This window comes from Ovis aries, chromosome 10 (genome assembly GCF_016772045.2).
Source record: "Ovis aries strain OAR_USU_Benz2616 breed Rambouillet chromosome 10, ARS-UI_Ramb_v3.0, whole genome shotgun sequence".
NCBI lineage: Eukaryota > Metazoa > Chordata > Mammalia > Artiodactyla > Bovidae > Ovis > Ovis aries.
Window position 1 is genome coordinate 29,525,884 of NC_056063.1, and position 23,034 is coordinate 29,548,917.

The window sequence follows — 23,034 nt, forward strand, 5'->3', positions numbered from 1 at the left end:
AGCAACAGTAATTGTGGCTTGAAATACAGGAAATGTTTTGACAAATAGAAATCTTAGCGGCTTGATTTTCTTAAAGCTCTTTTTTTGTAAGCTAGTTTTAGATGTCATTGCAATTCATAGACAGATGGATTGAAAGGTAGATGAATACTTACAAGAAAAACAAGGAATTTAATCCAGTAAACAACCGCTGTGAAATTCTGCTTATGGGATTGTCATCTAGAATTCTGACAAAACACATCACAAACATTTCCAATGTTAGAGATGTTTGTGAAATACAACCAGGAAGAAACAAAAGGTCATGTCAATCGTGCCTCCCCCAACACCTGCTCTCCTCCTTCCTGTCCTGTCCATACTTGGCTCATGTCTTTTCCCAGAGAGCTTTTCCTCCCCACTGTGGTTGGAGAAGCCCTTTCCTCCAAGCCCCCACCTCTCCCAGCACTATCAAGTCCATCCTGGTGGTCTTCATTCCCTTCATCCACCTCCCATTGGACTTAAGACCCTCCACCTCTAGATACATGGGTCCAGACAAGCTGTTCTTATTTATTGGCTGATTATGGGCTCCATAAATGCTTTGACCTACTGATTGACTGAATGAAGAATGAATGAAAAAAATTCTTAGGAAGTGATTCCTTAGTCTCATGGAATTTAAATGAATGCACACAAACTTATTGGGAGCTTTGAGGGAGAAAGAGTAAAAAGATTTACAAGTTCAAATCACTATTTTAAACTCTATATGGTATTTTCCTAGGAAAAAATTACTGTAAGGGGAAATATGAGACTTCTTTTCTCTTGTTGCCTTCAAAGCCAGGTACCATTTCCCTTACCCTCGGAGGAATCTGAGGGTAGGATTCTGAGAAGGAAGCTCACTGAACACCTACTATATGACAAGCATTTTGCATATGGCACTTTATATATATAATTCTCACAACATCACTCTTAGAAAAAAAAGGAATTATAATTATAGTTTACACTGCTATATTTAAGGGGCTTCCCTGGGGGCTCAGTAGTAAAGAATCCTGCTGCAATGCAGGGGATGCAGGTTCAATCCCTGGGCCAGGAAGATCCCCTGGAGAAGGAAATGGCAACCCACTCCAGTATACTTGCCTGGAGAATCCCACGGACAGAGGAGCCTGGGGGCTATAGTCAATACGGTCACTAAATTATAAATGGATAACCAACAAGGACCTACTGTATAGCACAGGGAAATCTGTTCAATGTTATGAGTCAGCCTGGGTGGGAGGGGAGTTTGGGGGAGAATGGATACCTGTATATGTATGACTGAGTCCCTTCTCTGTTCACCTGAAACCATCACAACATTGTTAATTGGCTACATTCTAATACAAAATAAAAAGTTTAATTTAAAAAATGGCATTAGGAAAAAAAATAAAGATGAGGAAAAACAGACCTAGGAGATTAAGAAAATTGCCTGGAACATAAAGCACAGGGCTATGGCATACACAAGGATCTGGATAAAACTGAAGTCCTGGCTTTTCCTCTGGACCAGGCTGACCTAGAGAAAATGGGAAAACTGACACAGCCTTCTAACTGCTCTTGTTCATCTTCCCTGATGAAAACGTGGACCTCTGATAAAAGACTCCCTGGGATGAAGCTGGTGGCTCAGCCAGGTAAGTGATGAAACACCACAAGCTCTCATGTTTTCAGTTGCTTCTATACATTCTCTAGAAATCAAAAAAGTCCTCAACTTGCTTACTTTCTAGGTCAGTGGTTTTCAACAGAGGGCACTCTTTCCCCCAAGGGACATTTGGGATGGTCTGGAAACATTTTTGATTGGCACGACTCTGGGAGACAGTACTTTGGCATCTAGTGGGGTAGAGACCACAAAGGGTGCTAAATATCCTAAAATACACAGGACTCACCCGACCCCTCCATCCCCCCTCCACTCCGCTCCACCCCCACCCCACCCTCCCGGCCCAGTCAAAGATTCATCTGAGCCAGAAGGCCAACAGAGAGCTGGGCTGAGAATCCTGTCACAGGTGAACACTGGATGGATGGATGACTTAGCAAGCCTACCGCTGGGCGCAGAAGCCCACCTGAGAAGGCACAGCACTGATGTCTCTTCACACAGCTACCATCTGGCGTGCCATGATCTGAACTGCCAGAGCAACGTGCTCCAGATTATGTGACAAGCAGAAAAACTGGTATGATAAGCAAGATACATAAATAGATGGAAACTATGAGCCTTGATGAGTATCATTAGGGCTGTGATCCCAGAGAAGAAGCTAGAATACTTACAGCCAAGTCAGCTGATGTAAGTCTTTGAAGACTCCAGGTCTGAGAGTTGTAATGCAGTTGTGGTTGAGATATCTGCAAATAGAATGGGTGAGTCAATGACGCAAACTTAATACTCCACTTTCGTCACATATAATTAGCATGCGAGCCTCTGTTAACGATTATGAAGTACGGACATCTGTCTCCGACAGCACTCAACCGATGGGCAAGGGGAGAAAACCAAGACCAACCAGGAGATACAGATGACCCCAAGCCCAGTGTGACAAGCACCAGGGCCAGCACCAGGAAAGTGGCCGGAAATAATGCACTGGGGTATTATATGACCTTAGCATGTAAGAGTAGAATAAACATGTGAGGTGATTTTTGCTTTAGCTCACCTCCTTTGTAGACTATTGTTTTAAGAAAGTATGCACTAAGTTGTATCTGACTCTTTGTGACCCCCATGGACTGTAGCCCACCATACTCCTCTGTCCATGGGATTTCCCAGGCAAGAATACTGGACTGGGTTGCCTTTTCCGCCTCCAGGGGATCTTCCCAACCCAGGGATCGAACCTGCATCTCGTGCATTGCAGCAGGATTCTTTACTACTGAGCCACCAGGGAAGCCCCATAAAGGTGAAGTTAGCAAGGGTTAGAAAAAATATGATAAAATATTGTAGAAATGATCCAAACTTGAGGAGACAAGATTAAAGAGACCCTTCATATCTATCTTCTGGTAAAACTAGGATTTTTTTTTTCAGTAATTCTTTCAGCGTAACAACTATTCTAGATACTTTCTGAAAACCTATTGCTCCCTCTTCTCTACATCTACAGCCGAGCCTTTAACAAAATACCATTCTATCCTTTTAATCTTTACTTAAAGTTGTACTCAAGATATAATTATTAAAAAAAAGTTACTCACAGTATTTGCAGATTATGTAATCCAAAGAATGCTTTCCTGGATATATATGTAATACAGTTACTCTGGAGGAATCTGGTAGGAATGAGATAGGAGAGTCATGTGATTAGGGTGCTCGTACTTTGTTAGGTTGTTGAATGCGCTGTCCACTTTGTTCACCTAAAGATGACTTGTGAAACCAGCTCATAAAGTCCTAAGTCCTAGTCTCACGTTGGGAGGTAGGAGCACGGCCCGTGAGAGAAGGCTGTGGATCTAGCCAGTGCCTGATGTTCTGAGAGCACCCGTGCAGTGAGATGCTGGCATCTCTGACTTGAACCCACCAAAGTCCGTGCATTGTGTGTGAGCAAGGAGCCAGTCTTGCTTCTGCAAGCTGGCACCCTGGTGACCTTCCTTCTCTGACTTGCAGGAGTTGCCCATCATGTGAGATTAGCCAGGTTCTCATTGCTGAGCTTCCTCACTCTTTCAGTACCAGAGTTTCACCTTCAACTCCTCATTTCTTTTCATTCTACTCACATGAAAAAAGGTCAAGGCAAGTCTTACTTTGATCTGTTTCAAGATGCAAAGTGAGAAGCACATAGCAAATTAGAGAGGTGTTCAAGGTCACAAGTGGCTGAACTGGGACCAGTGCACCAAGGTTAGCTCACAGGGTCATGATCTACTTACCCTCAATCTAGCAAGAGCGCATGGATTTGATAATAGCACTTTCATAAGCTTGTTGCTTGTTTTAGTTTCTAAGTCATGTCTGACTCTTTTGTGACCTCATAGATGGTAGACCACCAGGCTCCTCTGTCCACGGATTTCCCAGGCAAGAATACTGGAGTGGGTTGGCATTTCCTTCTCCAGGGATCTTCCCAACCCAGAGACTGAACTCTCTTCTGTCTTGGCAGGTGGATTCTTTCCTGCTGAGCCACCGGGGAAGCCCTCTTTCAGGAGGATCTAAGTAACTAAATTCTATTTCCTGTGCTCATTAAACAATGAGAGGTTAGCCCTGAATTCATATTTTCTAAAGATCTTTAGGCAGGAAATAATCACTCTGTTAACAGTAACTAATGTCTGTATAATCTTCTGAGTAGCTTCCCTATCTCTTGTTTTGATTTGTTTTGGTTTCTGAGGTTTTGTTTTGTTTGTTTTGCCACATGGCTTGCAGTACTGAACCCGTGCCCCTGGCAATGGAAGCTTAAGTGTCCTAACCACTGGATGGCCAGGGAATTCCTGGTTCCTAAAATATTTTACAACACTTTCTTATTGTTATGCTGCTGCTGCTGCTAAGTCGCTTCAGTCGTGTCCGACTCTGTGCAACCCCATAGACGGCAGCCTACCAGGCTCCCCCGTCCCTGGGATTCTCCAGGCAAGAACATTGGAGTGGGTTAGCTTCACTGCAAAACTCTGGGTAGATCGTGGCCTCGTTCATTCGGCATTTGGCTCTACTCTGAATTTTGTTATGCCACGATTATTCCTCATCAGGGCTTCCCAGCCTTTGGGTCATGAATGTTACAGGTGTGCAGGCAGGTTGATGCCCTCAGCCCTTAAAGTGAAAGTGAAAGTGAAGTGGCTCAGTCGTGTCCAACTCTTTGTGACCCCGTGGACTGTAGCCTACCAGGCTCCTCTCTCCATGGGATTCTCCAGGCAAGAATACAGGAGTGGGTTCCCATTTCCTTTTCCAAGGTGCAAAGTAAAGCCAAGATTAGCTTTCAGTTATTAACAAACTCATCTTTTACCCCCAGAATCAAACAAATATTGTTTTCTCTGTGTACCACCATGTGGAAAATGTGGGTGCCACAGAGCACAAGCGTTACAGCTACAGTGGCATGCAAAACATCAATTTCGATGCTACAAAGTGAACTTGAAACCCAGCAAGAACTTGTGCCATTCCATTCCTCCCTCTCTGATGCATTGTGTCTATCAGGAGATGCTTCATGTTGTAGCATAAATTCTGCTTTTGCTTTAGAGTTCTAAAATAGAAGAGATCAGTATCTATTTTAGCATTTTCAGAGCCCCTGGAGTGATGTCATTAAAGTTAATATGGTGAATTATATTACAATAGCAAATGAAAATGGAGAAAGTATACAGTAATATGTATATTTGACGTTTCTCTTAAATATAAAATTTACTACCTAACTAGTGCTATTTCTGTGACATTGAATTTAAGATAATTAAGTCAAAAGTTCACCACTGTACATTTAACCTATACATTGTTAATCTTGAAGAGATGGGAGCAGTCATACATTGTGAATTTGACCTTGTGCTTTTGATCTGCGTGACTCACCTAATGTGTTCAGTCTATCTGCCTTCACTGACATGAGTTAAGATTCCCAATTTCTTAAATAATAAACAGCCTCTAATCTTCTATTTAGTCAGTTTCCTGGCACCCCATGGAGAACTAGAGTCCCAGGTCCCTTGTTTCAGACTTAGGCTGCTGAATTTTAGCTTGATCCTCCAGTACCTGCTTTCTTTTTTTACAGAATAGTAACTTGGTGAATGTAAGGGGGAAAGTTGGAAATGTGACAATTTGGCAAATGATGTCCTCTTTTTATTCAGAGCTGAGATATGAGCCCGTCTGATATACTTTATATTGAGCGGCTTTTCTAAGAATAACTTACTGGTTCATGAATTCCTGCTGTTTCAGCTGTCAGGACTTTTTGAGCAGAAACGCCAGGAATTTATGTACCTGAAACTAAAGCAAATAAATGCTTTAATGACAAGCATGTTTATAGGCTATTTTTTAAAATGCCACATTTTGTATTCATGAGCCAAGCAGACTCCTTGAGTTACACTGTGTTGCCAATGATTGCACTGAACAAGAGCCCAGTTTAAGAAGGAAGTCCAATTTACGTAAAATTTATGTCCCAGTGAGGAGAGGAACTGCTGTTGGTTTCCATGGTAGCAGTCATAAAGTATTATGGTCAAGCTCATACATGGTATTTTGTTTCTCTGAAGGTTCATCTTAAATTGCTTCTTATCACCCAGAGTTAGAAAGTTTAACAAATTATTAAAATGAATAAACTGGTCACTAATAAAAGGATTCAAGTAAGTTGAGTGGCATCTGTTCATCTAGCAATTAGTTTTTTTTTTTTTTACTTATAAATCTATTTTTCTGGATGCCTCAATGACCTCAATTTCACTGTGAATATTTAGAGCATATAAGACCAGAGACCCACTTGACACTAAATTGGGTGACTCCCTAGGATATATCCCAATACAACTTAAAAATGCGGACCAGATTTATTAGCTCAGTACAACTGAAAATGTGTATCCATGAAGGTCTTTCCCTGGGACAAACAGAATAAAGCCCCGATTCTTTAGCCTGGCATTCAAAGGCCCTAGCATCATGATTCAATGACCTCTCCAGCATACACTCCACCACTTCCTATGGTAACTCCTCCTTTAGACAAACTTGTCCAGTCACTCTCTTCCTAAATAGCCTTTGAGTTTTTCTGTTCATGTTTCTTGGGTCCTCCTTGCTGAAGATGTTCCCTGCCTTCTCTTTCGCCCTCTGTGTTCAGTTCAGTTCAGTCACTCAGTCATGTCCGACTCTTTGCAACCCCATGAACTGCAGCATGCCAGGCCTCCCTGTCCATCATCAACTCCTGGAGTCTACCCAAACTCATGTCCATTGAGTCAGTGATGCCATCCAACCATCTCGTCCTCTGTCGTCCCCTTCTCCTCCTGCCCTCAATCTTTCCCAGCATCAGGGTCTTTTCAAATGAGTCAGCTCTTCACATCAGGTGGCCAAAGTATTGAAGTTTCAGCTTCAACATCAACCCTTCCAATGAATACCCTTCAATAAATACTCATCGACCCTTCTGTATGTTTCAACACAGTTGACAATGAGGGGTGGTGGCAGTGGTGGTACCTGGTAGTGTGAGGGAACCAGAAGGACCATCCAGTTCAGGAGGAGGATGTGATGGTCAGTGAGGGCTTCCTTCAAAATCCAAGGATGAGTGTTAGGGGTTCATAAAAATGGAATCATAATGGAAAGAATGACCTAAGGCTTGTTCAAAACTCAGACAGTGAAGACTACTGTGAGAAATAGGGATGAATTTCTAGTTATATTTTGGAAACAAGAAAAATGTTTACAGAGAAGCCCAAGCCTGTGGTATGGGACCTGTTTTACAAAATGGTGAAATACTAACAAAATATAAATGCTCAACTCTTACATTGTTCTTGTCTTCTTGGTCAAAAAAGATGATCTCAGAACTGGAGTGAATAAATAGGATATGGGGTTGTGGCAGTGAAAGCCCAAGAGGATAGAATACATTAACCAAAATGAGTTAAAACCCGCTTGTTTGGACAATTTCTCCTAGACACTGAGAAAACACTGAAAATGTGAACACTCAGTCATGATCAATGGCTCAGGAATCTGGAAAAAGAGAAGAGCAGCTTGAAAATTAAAGATGGCAAGTGCCATTTTGATTTTTCAAAAAGGGAAGTAGATTTCACAAGCTATAGCTGGATGAGCTTGAGGCTGATTCTAGGTGAGATCACAGGACAGGATCTTGTGATGGGGGCTTGTGAGCACCTCAGAGAGAACAGGAACAGGGCAGTTCCCAAGAAACAGGACATGTCAGATCAACTTGATTTTCTGCTGTGAAATACTGATCAGATGCAAATGTGGTTGACTTTGCTTATATGTCTATCAGGCAGTGACCAAGCGGTTTTATAGACAAAATAAAGAACAAGACATGTTGTCTGATGGACGTTGATGATGATGATGAAGGGATCTGGAAAGAAGATCTCGCAGCATCCTGCTTGGTATTCTACTCCATGACTTAGGTGACGATGGCTCATCTTATTTTCAGATGACAGAATGCTGGGACGAATAGTAAGTCTGTTGGGATGAGCCAAAAAAGATCTTCAGAGTCTGGTAAGAAAAGTTGAATCTGACAGGATGAAATTGAACCGGGATAAATTTGAAGTCCCGCAGCTAGCTCTCAGATGCTAAGTGCACAAGCACAGGATGGAGAAGCCGTCACTTGTTCAGCTAATGCACGTGGCATGGGATTAGGAATTTTAGGGACACAAACCGTAGGAGTTAAAGAGTAGGAAGCAGCCACAAAAAGAACAAATGTAACCTTAGGGCATGTGCAGTTTAGAAGAGAAGGGTTGCTAGCTTTCCTCGTTCTGCCCTTGTAGGTGTCATACAGATGATAATGTTACATTTATTCTAGATACTATCTGTAAGGAATGTGTAAGTGGTCATATACAGAGTGACAAACAGATTTGAAATCAGGTCCTTAGGGGAAGAAGTTAAGGATTCGAGGCTGCTTGGGGGAGAGACCTTTGGTGGGGGGCATGGTGATAATGGTTAGCTTTCAATATCAGAGGAATTAGGTAGGAGACTGTGTGTTCTAATCAGTCTCATGGGGTAACTCTCAGAATCACAAAAAGATTTACAGGTACTTTGGGCAGTAGTAGAGTTAACTTCTCTGCATAGTACATCATATGAAATGCCGGGCTGGATGACTTACAAGCTGGAATCAATATTCCTGGGAGAAATAGCAAGAGCAACCTCAACTATGCAGATGATACCATCCTAATGGCAGAAAGTGAAGAGGAACTAAAGAGCCTCTTAATGAGCATTCAAGAGGAGAGTAAAAAAGCTGGCTTAAAACTCAACATTCAAAACACTAAGATCATGGCATCCAGTTCCATCACTTCATGGCAAATAGATGGAGGAAAGTGCAAACAGTGGCAGATTTTATTTTCTTGGAATCCAGAATCACTGCAGACAGTGACAGCAGCCACGAAAGTCAAAGATGCTTGCTCTTCGGAAGAAAAGCTATGACCAACCTAGACAGCATATTAAAAGGCAAAGACATCACTTTGCCAACAAAGGTCTGTCTAGTCCAAGCTATAGTTTTTCCAGTAGTCATGTACAGATGTGAGAGTTGAACCATAAAGAAGGTTGAGCGCTGAGGAATTGATGCCTTCGAATTGTGGTGCTAGACAAGACTCTTGAGAGTTCCTTGGACAGCAAGGAGGTCAAACAAATCAATCCTAAAGGAAATCAACTCCGAGTGTTCATTGGAAGGAATGATGCTGAATCTGAAGCTCCAATATTTGGCCACTTGATGCGAAGAGGTGACTCATTGGAAAAGATCCTGAAGCTGGGAAAGAATGAGGGCCAGAGAAGGGGTGACAGAGAATGAGATGTTGGATGGCATCACTGAATCAATGGACATAAGCTTGAGCAAACTCTGGGCGACAGTGAGGGACAGGTAAGCCTGGTATGCTGCAGTCCATGGGGTTGTAAACAGTCAGATGTGACTTAACAACCAAACAGCAACAATAGTTACATGGCAGGACAATTTAATAGCATTCCTTTCCTTCAGCACCTCCTAATTCTTTTTCTGGTTTATTTCCAGCCCCCACCCCCATAATCACTATGTATCTAACACACACTGCGCTTTTGTCTTTCTCCACTGGAAGTTGAGTTCCTTGAGGGAAGAACTTTTCAGATGCGTTGTTTACCACTATATCCTTGACACCTGATGGGTATCTGCAACTATTCATTGAAAGAATGCACTAAAATGTGGGTTTGGCTAGCTTTTCCCCTCCTGCTGTCTCTACTGACAGTTCTGGGCGTGTGCGTCTAATCTCTTCCTCCCCTGGACACCTTTTCCTGCGGATGGTTCATGTTTAGTTTCGTTGGTTGTTTGGACTGTTGAAATGCAGGATTGGTAGAAAAAGGGACTGGACAGGACAGGGGACTGCCTGAGACTGTAGAGGTTTTCCTGGGAGTTTAGGGGAAGAGCGGCAGGAGGAGCTGAGAAGTAGAAAACAACAGACGGGAGGAAAGGATTTAAAGAAGAGCTGCTGAGCTTATGAATGGCTTTAGATTACTTGAATAATGCTTATGAAGAACTGCTGTTATTGTGCAACCAAGGTTTGGTTTCTGGGCATTTTCACTGACAGTAACAATATACTGACAGTGGCCCATGTGGGTGGATTTCCGGGAGACCACAGCCAAAGGTTTGCCTTTAAAGCCAAATTCTAATACTTGTCAGCTGGTTGAAAGAAAGTGAAAGTGTTAGTCACTCAATCATGTCCAACTCTTTGCGACCCCATGGACTGTAGCCTGCCAGGCTCCTCTGTCCATGGGATATCCCAGGCAAGAATACTGGAGTGGGTAGCCATTCCCTTCTCCAGGGGATCTTTGTAACTCAGGACTGAACTCGGGTCTCCTGCATTGCAGGCAGATTCTTTTCCATCTGAGTCATCAGGGAAATAATCTTTCTTTTCCAAGGATGGTGTCCTCATTCCTGAAAGGGATCTAATGCTGTTTATCTCACCTCATAGACTTTGGAGACAAAGTCCAAATGAGAATTCCAAATCCTGGAAGTCTTTTGTTCACTTTAAAAAATGATATTTAAATGTAAGGAGTTGTGTTTTGTCTCCCATGCTGTACCCTGCATGTAAAAGACACTTGGTGAATGTTTATTGATAAGACTCTAATAATTCTTGGTTCTCTGGGAGAATCAAATTCACCTAGAAAGCATCAAAAGGCAGCTTACATTACGGGAACTCCTGCTGGGTGATACTCAGGTTATGACGTGGTACCTAAGTTTTTTCAGAAAAAGCAGAAATAAACATTTAATTGGAGAAATTTTCAGCTCTGGGCAATCTGGCAGGAAAAAAAATCTCAACTCTTTTTTCACCAGGAAAAATTGGAACTTGTATGTGCAGAGTTAGTGCTTCCATGTCCTTCCCTTCCGTGGGTTACCAGCTACTGAGGAAGAAGTACTGACACAGAACAAAGAGTGGATCAGTGGTTCAGGGAAAGACTTGCCCTGAGAAGTCCTATCTTAAACCTCTTTGCTTGATCTTCTAGTGAGCCTCACCAGAGGTCAGCTTCCCCTAAATAGGGGAGCAAAAGTGTAGAATGGAGTTGTGTGTGGGACAGAAGAGTATGTGTTGGTAGAAGATTCAATTAGGTACTAGAACAATTTCTTTCCACCTCTAGGTTTCTGGTTATTGTGTTGTAAAATGAACACTGCATTGGGCATCAGAAGATATGGACTGTAATTCTGGTTCTTCTGCTAAGTAGCTGTAGATCTTAGGTAAGTCATTTAATTGCTGCAAACTTCAGTTGCCTTATAAATGATAAGATTTAATTGGAACTTCATAAGACTTCTATGATTCTAGATAATAGATTTAAACAGCTACTCTAAAACACGAATATTTTTCCTTCTTTTCTGCTAGTGCTATATTATTTTTCTTCCCTTTAGCATTAATCAGGGAGTTCAAAGGCAATACTGATTCATAGAATGAACAGGTTGTGATTCTAAGCATTTCCAGTAAGACCAGAAGCAGTGTTGTTAAGATTTCTTCTCTAGAGGAATCTGGAACCCTAGAGTCAAGCACAGCTACTCCAGCGGAACAATGACAACGTGACCACATGGCATAGGATGGAACAGAAGGCGCTCACTGCAGATAGGAATCACAGAAGCTACCATCAAACCCAGGCATGATTCTTCATGCTCACACAAGGTTCTTCTCACTAATGGACTCTTCAGGGACTTCCTTTCTTGTATGAGTGAGTCTATACCTAAAGACTCATGAGAACATAGAACTATTGGTGCCACGTCAAACCAAGTACATTTGTCCAGTATCAGCAAAAAATCAGATTCTTTTTAGTCCTGGAATTTAACATATATCACATTTCTAGAAACCTTCTCTTCTATTCTGAATGTTTAAGGGCAAAAATTATAAGACGATGATATGACCTTACAACATTGTCTTGCTAATTTTCTAATCTATTCTGACGATCATCTTCGCAACTGTAGAAATTTGACCTCTCTATTATCCCCAAGTGAGTGACTCAGGCTCAGAGGGACTGACACACAGTAAGCGAACTCTCAAGAGGTTGAACATTTAACCCCTTTATTTAAATCAGATGTATCCCATTCCACTAATTGGAATGGTCTTATTCCCCATCCAAGGTAACTTCCCAAATACTTTAGTGTAAATAATTTAGGAAGTTAATGTAATCGTCATAAGGTTGATTGAAGAGCAGGGAATCAAAGCACAGAGATTTGCCATCCTGATATGGACAGCGTCACAATAAAGTTCATGGGCATCATGGTGTAGGCTGACTGTCCCTCCTTGCCCCCAGGGGAGACTGTGTCTAGGGACTTTATCTCTCAGGTCCTGGTTTCCTTTCTTTGATGATGCTGGAGGCATCTCGATGCTCTGTTTCTGTGTTTGACTGTTTCCTATTTATTGTTTTCTTTCCTCAAATATGGGCTTCCCTGGTGGCTCAGCTGGTAAAGAATCCACCTGCAATGCGACCTGGGTTCGATCCGTGGGTTGGGAAGATCCCCTGGAGAAGGGAAAGGCTACCCACTCCAGTATTCTGGCCTGGAGAATTCCATGCACTGTATAGTCCATGGGGGTCACAAAGCGTTAGACATGACTGAGCGACTTTCACTCGCTTCCTCAAATATGTTAATTTCACTGATTTGACCAAGACCATGTGTTTGCTCTTTTTTATCCTGGGAGACAGTCTAGACCCCACTATGATGCATTTTAAATGATCTGATAGTTCCTGTCTCTGCCACCACTCTTCCAGGTTAAAAAGCGCATCTAGTATCTCTGAATCTACAATGTCATTTTCCAAATGCTCTGAAGTAAGAGCATGGAGTTATGTATATTCTTACTGAGATGCTCGATCGCAACTCCAATTTAACTCTCTAAAAAAAAGGTTAAATAAAACCAGTTGTTAGTTTAAATTATGAAATGGAAAAAAGCATACTTTTCAATGCTTTAATGTCTAACCTTAATTACTTAAAAAAAAACCTTAATGATAAAGGTAATCAACTTTATATTTCGTTTTATTCTCAGATTAAAAACAGCTTAAAACATCTCATAGATTTTCTCATAAAAACACTATTAAAAGCTACTTACATCTTTTTAAGTTCTTTGTACTTGATGAAAATTTTATCTGAAAGACTGTGAATATTGTTTTTCTTGAGAGACCTAAAACAACATGTAAAGAAGACTTTATTATGGAATTTATGACTAACCAATCTCTTTTCTAGAATTACATGCTTGAGAATATTTTATCATGCTCCATTTTACTTCATACACATTTGAAAATGCCCATAATAAATGAAAACTTTCACATGAGAATGAAAAGTCCATAAGGCAAAATTAAAGCAGCTTGCAAATATTTGACCATATTAGCCAGCTATTATAATAGACTGGAACATCTACGGTGATTTAATTTTTTCTTTTGTAGACAATTTACTAAAACACAGCAAGTACATCCAAAAAACAACAAAAATCCTAACCAATTCACGCGTGCCCAAATTATTATATATTTGCAAACAACTTCCTGAGGCTCTCCAAATATCTATGCAGAGTTAAAAAAAAACCTCCATGATTGATTATGCCATAGTCATCTTCATGCATCTTCTACACCTTTAAAGTCTGGGACAAATTACTATTATTTAAAACGAGATAGAACATGTAATGTGCTCTTCCTTTTTTCCCACAAAGTTTTATTTTCACTTGAATAGCACTGGCATATTAGTAATAACACATAAATTGGAAATTAATTGGAAATAAGAATCCCAGAAGTTTGTGAGTTAAAGATAACCTGGACAATCCAACATACAGTGTTTAAAACACTTTTTCCCCGGGAGAAGAAGCATGCAGAATTCTTTGATGGCTGATGGTTTTCTATTACTTTGCTAATACACAAGTAGCATAAAACAGAACAAAGATTAGACTGTATGGTTTTCATATGAGGTCAGAGCAAATATCAAGATTTGAATGCTACTCACAGTAACGTCACATTGCTAGAAACCGTTGGCACAGACTTCAAGCCAGCATTTACACATTCCAACTCAGTTCCTTTGCACACACAGCGTTGTGGGTACTGATCTAAAACTAGGGGGCAAAAAGAGCAATGATTCAATAAGAGAAAATACTTATCTTTAGTTATGACTTTATCTTTGGTAACTGACATTGTTCTTTTTCCACTGAATGTATAACAGTCATATTTTGTTAAATGAACTTATTCAGGCCCCAAATAAAAGCAAACAAGAAATCTCTCCTAGCTGAATATAGACTCATGTGGTATTCATTTCAGTTCTAGCTTTCAGTGGTCATTTTAGAGGCATTTAACAAGAGATTAGAAAGAAATCACAAACATGTTTAAATAGTGTTTTAAAAAGTATATAGTGAAGCAAGATTAAGCTCTCCTCAATGAAAACCGTGAGTGTGCCTGAGTAAATATTTAATGGGTATAACTAAGTTAATTTCACTTAATTGAATGGCACAGAAAGGCCGCTCAATAAATGCTTGTTGGTTAAAGCTAAATTCAACTATTTCCCTCCTTTCAAACTTCTCTTAGAGCTGTGATGAGAGTTAGATGCAGATTCTGCCATAGCCACCATTGTGTCTTACTAAAACCAACCAACTCAGATACCCCATTATTTTGGTTCTTAGTTTTTCATTGCTATGAAGTTAAAGTGGTAGGTAAAAGTGGTAGAGAAGCTATAAAGCAGAGAAAACCAAAGATCCATCTATCTAAAGCATTCAGAGGGAAGAAAAATGATTTAGGATTGACTCCAAAGGAGTAAGTTATTAATATAATGGCATATTATAATTATTAAGATTTGTAATAATATACTAATAATATATAAACATCATCATGTAATTCTATTCATTATTATATGTTATTACTAATTATGTTAATTGTTAAAATAACAGCATGTGAGAAATCTTTGGAGAAACCTGGTCAAGTGGGTCAACAGAGCAATCACCACGTGTATGTGTTTGTGTGTGTGAGAGAGAGAGAGAAAAGAGAGAGAGGAGAGAGAGTCTTGGGGAATGAGATTTATGGAGCATACGATGGTACTTGGCTGTGATGGAGCTAAAAAAAGTGAGTTATTTTCAATTTTTTATATTTATTATTGATTTAAATCTGACTATAAATCCTTTCTGATTGCTCTGCTTCTTCTAGATCACTTTTATTCAAACTTTATTTTTAAAATTAATTTCACTGACTTTTAATAAATCCGACAAACTTTTATTGAGTACCTGCCTAATTCAGAAGACACATTCTAGTGTACAAACTTTTAGAAAATATTCTTTGTTGCTCATAGGCTGACGCTAATGATCTCAACTTCTTAAAGATGACTTCAGAATATTTACTTCAATATTTAACTGACATTGAAGTAGTTACATTACTAGATTACGTTACTAGGGTGGGAAACTCTTTATTTACCAATAGAAGAACTGCGTGTGGTAGAAGCTGGGCCAATTGACCAGACCAGAAACGTGCACGTAACTCCCTCACCTGCAGGTCAGTCACACCTCAAACTCTGATTCTTCTTATGAAATGCCTCTTGCTGCCCTCTCTACCTCACTCCTTCCAGAGGTGTTTTCTGGGCTTGGATTCTTAGTGTTAGTCTGGAGCACTGCAAGAAACGTAATGTTCAGTGTCTCCTTCACCAAGCTTTCTCCTCAATCCTGGCAAGATTGACATTTGGGTCAGGTCATTCTGTCATGGGTGCTGTCCTGCACACTGTAAAAGGTTCAGTAGCATCTTTGGCCTCCACTCACCAGAAGCCAGCAGTCACCCACCCCTCTCCAAGTGACAACGCAGAATGTACCAGACGTTGCCAAATGTTCTCCAGGGGCATACATGTCTCAAGCTGAGAGCACTGTTCTAACTCATTCTTTATAATTCTGGTGCAAGAATCATTGGTCCATACACTTCTTGTCAGGTGGTTCCTCTTCTTCATTAAGTGGAAATAAGCTCATGACTTTGGTGGTTGCCCACTGTGGACAGCAATGGCCTCCACAATGGCGTATGTACAAGATGACCCACTGTGGCTCAGGAAGAAGATGCTAGAGTTTTCATGTATTTATTTTTCATTTTTTGTAATTTACTCTTTTTTGATTTCCAATTTCATGTATGATATATTTGAATATAGTAAACTATATACTAAGTGGTAGCTATGACCTAATATTATAAAGTATATAATATACTACTAGTGTAGAACTTAATGTATGTACTTTATACATGTATATTATGTATACATACTAATGTGTGTATGTAACTGTAATACATTATATAATTATCTATCCATTTATATATATTGTGTGTAATATATAGTATATAATATAACCTGTGTATATATAGAGAGATAATTCTACCATAGGACAGAGGCAAAACTCTGAACTGTGCACCCAGAGTCCCCTGTGGGTTGGTCCCCGGCCTCTGGGTCCACCTGCTGCTCCTCCATCTTACGCTCTGCGAACTGGTGTGAAAAGCATCGGGAAGCATGCTCTGAACTTCCTACCCCACTGCCCTGTAGGTCATGCTCCGCTGCTCATTCTGTCACCTCTTACTCTTCCCTCCATCCAAGGACCTCCGAGTCCATCTCAGTGTCACCTTGTCTGTGGATCTTTCACCCTCCCTAGTGTAGACATCATTTCTCCCAAAGGGCTTCCATACCCCCTTGTGCAAACATTTTCCCTTCAGTTCAGCACTAATATCGTTATCACTCCTGCTTCTGTAAGGAACTGTCTCTAGTGGAGCCATGTGAGGTATTTGAAGATTGGGGCTACACTTTAGCTATCCTTGCCCTCTCAGTGCCCAACAGAGGGGCTGAAAAGAAGTTGGTGATTGAAGGGAGTAAGACCTTCATTACTTATCACAAGTATTCAGTACCTATATATTCTTGCAGACACAGGCTAATACACAGAGTAAGCCTGTTGTTTTCCTTTTTCTCTCTTTTCAGTCCCACAAACAGATAATAGACCAGTTGACCACTGAAACACATTGAACTGAAATTGGGATTCTTAAGGGAATGAATGACACTACCCAGGTAAATCCATGCACCACGAATCATGTTGCTTGCAAAGCTGATACTGAGTCTTCGAACCAATACCACTTACAGCACTCCTGTGTTAATGCCACATTATTAGCATTTCCATGGACTGTGCCAAATATAGTCGCCCATCCACTAGTGTCTCCTGTGAAACACACGGTGATGAACATGTGTCAGTTATTCTATAAATAAAATATCAATCTACAAAGCAAAAATATAAAAATTTGATCATGAAATCAACTTAAAGGTTTAAGTAATAGAAAGGTAACGACAATGGTAAGGAAGGAAAAGCAGGCAAACATCTCGGGTTTTGTCTGTTTCTGCAATTACAAATATTTAAGATATATGATGATTATTTTCCATATTCACCTTGAGAAATATCATTGATTTCTAATGCTGACATTTTAAATGTTTGATCTTAATTTTGAGATCCTCAGAAGGAAACATAATCTGTGTATGTGTATGCAGATACCTACTTGATACCTGTAAAGAATTCTGATAAAATTCATGTCTTTGATTTTTTAAATAAGGCAAAAATGAAGCTCCTTTTAATAAATTTTGTCTAGTCCTTATGAGAAAAATATTTTCTCAATTTGTCAGATGATATGATCTGCTTATTTGCCAGGTTTCCTTCTCTTTTTTTTAGCAATGAAAACATATTCTTTTAAAAAAAGAAGGCTTGATTTTTGAAATATGATTATCTTAGTATTAGCATAAACTGCTAGAGGCAATAAAACTTACAATATGATGCAGGATCCTAAAGTTTATATAAATAGAAAAGTAAATTTAAATAGTTGCCCACAGGTCCCTTTACTGTTCTCCCCCTTTTTTTTTTTTTTTTTTTGGTTTCACTGTGTGGTTTATGGGACCTCAGTGGGGACTGAACCCAAGTCACAGCAGTGAAAGTCTGAAATTCTAACCACCTGACCACAGGGAACTCCTTCCATAGGTACCTTTTTACAGATCCCTGCAAATTTTAGTTTATTTTTATTTCTTATTAATACTATCAACAGTTTTAAAAATTATTCTATTGGTGTCTTTACATGAATTACTTAATTTTCATTTGGAAAACTCCCATGAGGCAGACAACATGCATGGTCTGAGATTCCCACGCAGTGAAGAGGAGAGGGCAAAAACGTGAGTGGCTTGCCTTTGGCACCCAGAGAGCTGCTCCACTCCTGAGCACTGACTGTCCTTGCCTGTTCTAGGCTCTGGTGACACCAAAGCAAGTAAGATGCCTGTAAGAACCCTTCTCAAGATGTTCCTGTCTAGTGAAAGAAGTACGGTGGGAAGATGAGGCCATCTTTAGTACCGTCATCCAGGCACAGCAGGATGCGATAGCAGCAGAGAGAAAGGGTGCTTGTCCTAGACAGTGGTACACCTCAGGGCGGAAGGCATGGCCAGGAAGCCAAGCTTCTGAGGTGAGGATGGGACACCTGAACTCTATCCTGCAGGCTGAGAAGGAGTGACGCACAGGTGGTGAAGGCAGAGATGCCGGGAGCGTGCACGAGTCCCCAGGGGCGTGAGAGCAGATTCTAGAGCCAGACCCAGACACTCCTGGACTCTGCTGTCACCCCTGGTTTCTAGCTGGGCCGTGCCAAGGAGGGGCAGTTTGGTGTGGTAGAAAACACACATGATTCTTCCAGATTCAGGACACCTGGGTCCTAGGGTCTACTCTACGACTGACTAGACATGTCAACCTCTCGGGACATCAGTTTCTCCACAGGCAAAATGCACAGGTTAGATGAGAAGACATATACAGTCCTGATACACAGACCTAAAGTGGCCTGTGAGACCCTTCTGGTCTGGCCTCTCCTACCTCTTTACGCTCTTTATCCTGTTCGCTCTGCCCATTTCAGTCTGGCTTTTACTTCCCACACACACAGCTATCTTATTTCATTAAGCCTCTGGGTCTTTCATGTGCTGTTCCCTTTGCCTATAACTCTGTTCTTCCAGAATATTTCATGGTTTTCCTCTTCTTTCCTTTCATTCTCAAGTCAAATATCGCCATCTCAGCAAGGGGTTTTGTGGCTATGTCTTTAAAGTAGCCTTTCCCCCAAGTCACTTCCTCTCCCACTATCCTGATCTGCATACCTCATGGGGCTTACTACTCTCTTAAATTATTTATTTAGGTACAAGTTTGCTCACATCCTTGTTCACACGGTCCCTGTGAACCCCACAAGGGTGAGGTGCCTGTCTCCCCTGAGCCTGTCATGTCCTGCTGTCTTGGGGAGGACATAGTGGACACGATATAGGTCTACTGAATAATTCTCTAGGAAGATCTATTCACACTTTATAGATATTCTTGCAGCTGAACCCAATTTCCAAGCCAGAAGGAAGTGGTCATCGTTTAAGCCATTTAAAACTAAAATATGGGTATCTGAGTAGGATTTAAAATAGTTTTATTTTGTTTTTTATCATACTGTGTTTCTGATTTAAGCCACCTCTAAATATGAAGATGCAAGTAATTATCACAAATCCATTGGAGAGGAGTTGTTTAGTCATGTCACGATAGGATTCCCTACGGAATACCAAATCACCTCTTCCAGTTCATCACTGTTAGCATTCGATCCACGCACAGTTCTGGGGAGTTCACAAGGGGGCGTGCCCGTATGGAGCTGAGCAAGTGGACTCACCACAGTTCTCCTCATCAGCTCCGTTCCCACAGTCCTCCACGCCGTCACAGTGAAAAGCACGAGGTAAACACTGGGAGAGATTCCCACAGGGAAAATATCCTTTTGGGCACAAAGGAGTGATTGTACTGCCTTCAGTCAGTGCATAATCTATGTGAAAGAGGGGACAGGAATCTTAAGTAATGAGAAGAAATTACTGATATGGCCTAACTCTTTTCATATTATCTGTTTAATTTTTGCAAAGCTCTATGAGTTGAGTTTTCTGGCGTTACTCTTAGTTTACAGTTTCTCTGAGTAATGTCCTTAATTATAACATTTAAAATAATCACCGTCATACCAAACATTAACTCTACCAAGAATGGAATCAAGGCTTATTATGAATCTGCTTTAGGAAAGCAACAGTAAACAAAGTCAAAGTGATTGTCCTACTTGTGCATGGAATCAAAGACTTGTTCACCCCTGGAAACAGGAAAGCAAAACCATGAGCTAACAGAATCAAACAGATGGATTTATTTACTCATTAATCCCTTATAAGAAGGATTTGAGGTGACATAATGAAAATACACATGCAGAAGGAAAGATGAAGTGTGAATGAGAGAAATTCAGGACCACATTGGAATAAGGAGAGATAATACTACGTAATAACAGGTAACACTCAATGGGCTTACTGTGTACTGGGTAGTTTGCACTGTGGATAATCTCAGCTATAAGCTATGACCAACCTAGACAGCATATTAAAAAGCAGAGACATTACTTTACCAACAAAGGTCTATCTAGTCAAAGCTATGGTTTTTTCAGTAGTCATGTATGGATGTGAGAGTTGGACTGTGAAGAAAGCTGAGTGCCGAAGAATTGATGCTTTTGAACTGTGGTGTTGGAGAAGACTCTTGAGAGTCCCTTGGACTGCAAGGAGATCCAACCAGTCCGTCCTAAAGGAAATCAGTCCTGAATATTCATTGGAAGGACTGACGCTGAAGCTGAAACTCTAATACTCTGGCCACCTGATGCAAAGAACTGACTCACTTGAAAAGACCCTGAACTGAGGGTCTGAACTGAAAGAATGAACTGAACTGATACCTTCAATCAATGTGTGGGTGATAATATCCTTCCTGTTTCAGGGTTCAGTTCAGTTCAGTTCAGTCGCTCAGTCATGTCTGACTCTTTGTGACCCTATGAACCGCAGCACACAAGGCCTCCTTGTCCATCACCATCTCCCGGAGTCCACCCAAACCCATGTCCATTGAGTTGGTGATACCATCCAACCATCTCATCCCCTGTCATCCCCTTCTCCTCCTGCCCTCAATTTTTCCCAGCATCAGGGTCTTTTCAAATGAATCAGCTCTCTGCATCAGGTGGCCAAAGTATTGGAGTTTCAGCTTCAACATCAGTCCCTTCAATGAACACCCAGGACTAATCTCCTTTAGGATGGACTGGTTGGAGGGTAATGCCAAAGAATGCTCAAACTACCGCACAATTGCACTCATCCCACACACTAGGAAAGTAATGCTCAAAATTCTCCAAGCCAGGTTTCAGCAATACATTAACTGTGAACTGCAAATGTTCAAGCTGGTTTTAGAAAAGGCAGAGGAACCAGAGATCAAATTCCCAACATCCACTGGATCATTGAAAAAGAGAGAGAGTTCCCGAAAAACATCTACTTCTGCTTTATTGACTATGCCAAAGCCTTTGACTGTGTGGATCAATAAACCATAAACTGGAAAATTCTGAAAGAGATAGGAATCCCAGACCACCTGACTTGCCTCCTGAGAAACCTGCATACAGGTCAGGAAGCAAGAGTTAGAACTGGATGTGAAACAACAGACTGGTTCCAAATAGGAAAAGGAGTATGTTAAGGCTGTATATTGTCACCCTGCTTATTTAACTTCTATGCAGAATACATCATGAGAAATGCTGGGCTTGATGAAGCTTAAGCTGAAATCAAGATTTCCAGGAGAAATATCAATAACCTGAGATATGCAGATGACACCACCCTTATGGCAGAAAGTGAAGAAGAACTAAAGAGCCTCCTGATGAAAGTGAAAGAGGAGAGTGAAAAAGTTGGCTTAAAGCTCCACATTCAGAAAATGAAGATCATGGCATCTGGTCCCATCACTTCATGGCAAATAGATGGGGAAACAGTGGAAACAGTGCCTGACTTAATTTTTCTGGGCTCCAAAATCACTGTAGATGGTGATTGCAGCCATGAAATTAAAAGACACTTGCTCCTTGGAAGAAAAGCTATGACCAACCTAGACAGCATATTGAAAAGCAGAAACATTACTTTGCCAACAAAGGTCTGTCTAGTCAAGGCTATGGTTTTTCCAGTAGTCATGAGTGGATGTGAGAGTTGAACTATAAAGAAAGCTGAGCGCAGAAGAATTGATGCTTTTGAACTGTGGTGTTGGAGAAGACTCTTGAGAGTTTCAGGGTTAGGGAAGTGAAATGCAAAATCACACAGATTGATCTGAATCATCTCTCTGACCCCAGAGGCCCATTGTTAACCATCATGCTAGAGAAAATCAGGAATCTGCATTTCAAGGAGCATAAGTCCTCCGTGAGGATGATCTAAAAGTCTACTCCTTGTGCAGGCAACATAAAAGAAAATGAATGAGAGCTGAATAACTGCTGGATTAAATGAGAAAGTGCAGAAAGGAAATATAATTAATATTTGCAAAGTTACTATATCTGTAGATAGGATGACCAGAGAGATTCCAGAAACATAGATGTGAGAGCCATTCTCTCAAGTTTTAAAGAATATTTTCCAGAAAATAAAGATATGTGGGGTTCTTTGTTAAATATCTAATAAAAATTTAGGAGTCACATATTTAAAAAAAAAAAAAAGAGAGAATAGAGGTTAGACAGAAATAGGCGAGAGGGATTAAGAGGTGCAAACTTCCAGTTGCAAAACAAATGAGTCAAAGGTATAAAATGTACAATGTAGGGGAAAAAAGTACAAGATGAAACTTCAAATAAATTGATTTAAGGAGAGTGCATTCTCAGGCAGGGCTACAGTTCATTATGACTAATTGAAGGGAACAAGGGATGTTGGCAAAGTTTTCCTAATCATGCCCATGAAGGTTGGCATCATGGCTAGGAATTTCCTTGGGTTGGGGGTCCAGTGCTTTTTGCTTCCCTAGTTGCTCAGATAGTAAAAAATATGCCTACCAACCAGAAGACCAGGGTTTGATCCCTGATTCAGGAAGATCCCGTGAAGAAGGGAATGGCTACCCACTCCAATATTCTTGCCTGGAGAATTCCATGGACAGAGGAGCCTCACAGGCTACAGTCCATGGTGTTGGAAAGAGTCAGACACAATTAAGAGACTTTAACTTTCACACTTTATGGTGCCTTTTAATACAGCAGAGGACTAGACAACCTAACCTTTGGGGAGCATCATCTACTGCGTA

The 23,034-nt window shown here is 40.8% G+C and overlaps 1 protein-coding gene across 1 annotated transcript in view; it reads right to left on the minus strand.

Moving 5' to 3' along the window:
- RXFP2 (relaxin family peptide receptor 2) overlaps positions 1-23,034 on the minus strand; it is a 61,966-nt gene that overhangs the window by 26,448 nt on the left and 12,484 nt on the right. The window contains exons 2-8 of the mRNA XM_060394050.1: positions 19,631-19,777; positions 17,062-17,139; positions 13,935-14,040; positions 13,054-13,125; positions 3,151-3,222; positions 2,254-2,325; positions 153-224 (exon numbers count right to left, since the gene is read on the minus strand). Of these exons, the coding sequence (XP_060250033.1) occupies positions 153-224; positions 2,254-2,325; positions 3,151-3,222; positions 13,054-13,125; positions 13,935-14,040; positions 17,062-17,139; positions 19,631-19,777 (619 nt within the window). The remainder of the gene's footprint in view (positions 1-152; positions 225-2,253; positions 2,326-3,150; positions 3,223-13,053; positions 13,126-13,934; positions 14,041-17,061; positions 17,140-19,630; positions 19,778-23,034) is intronic.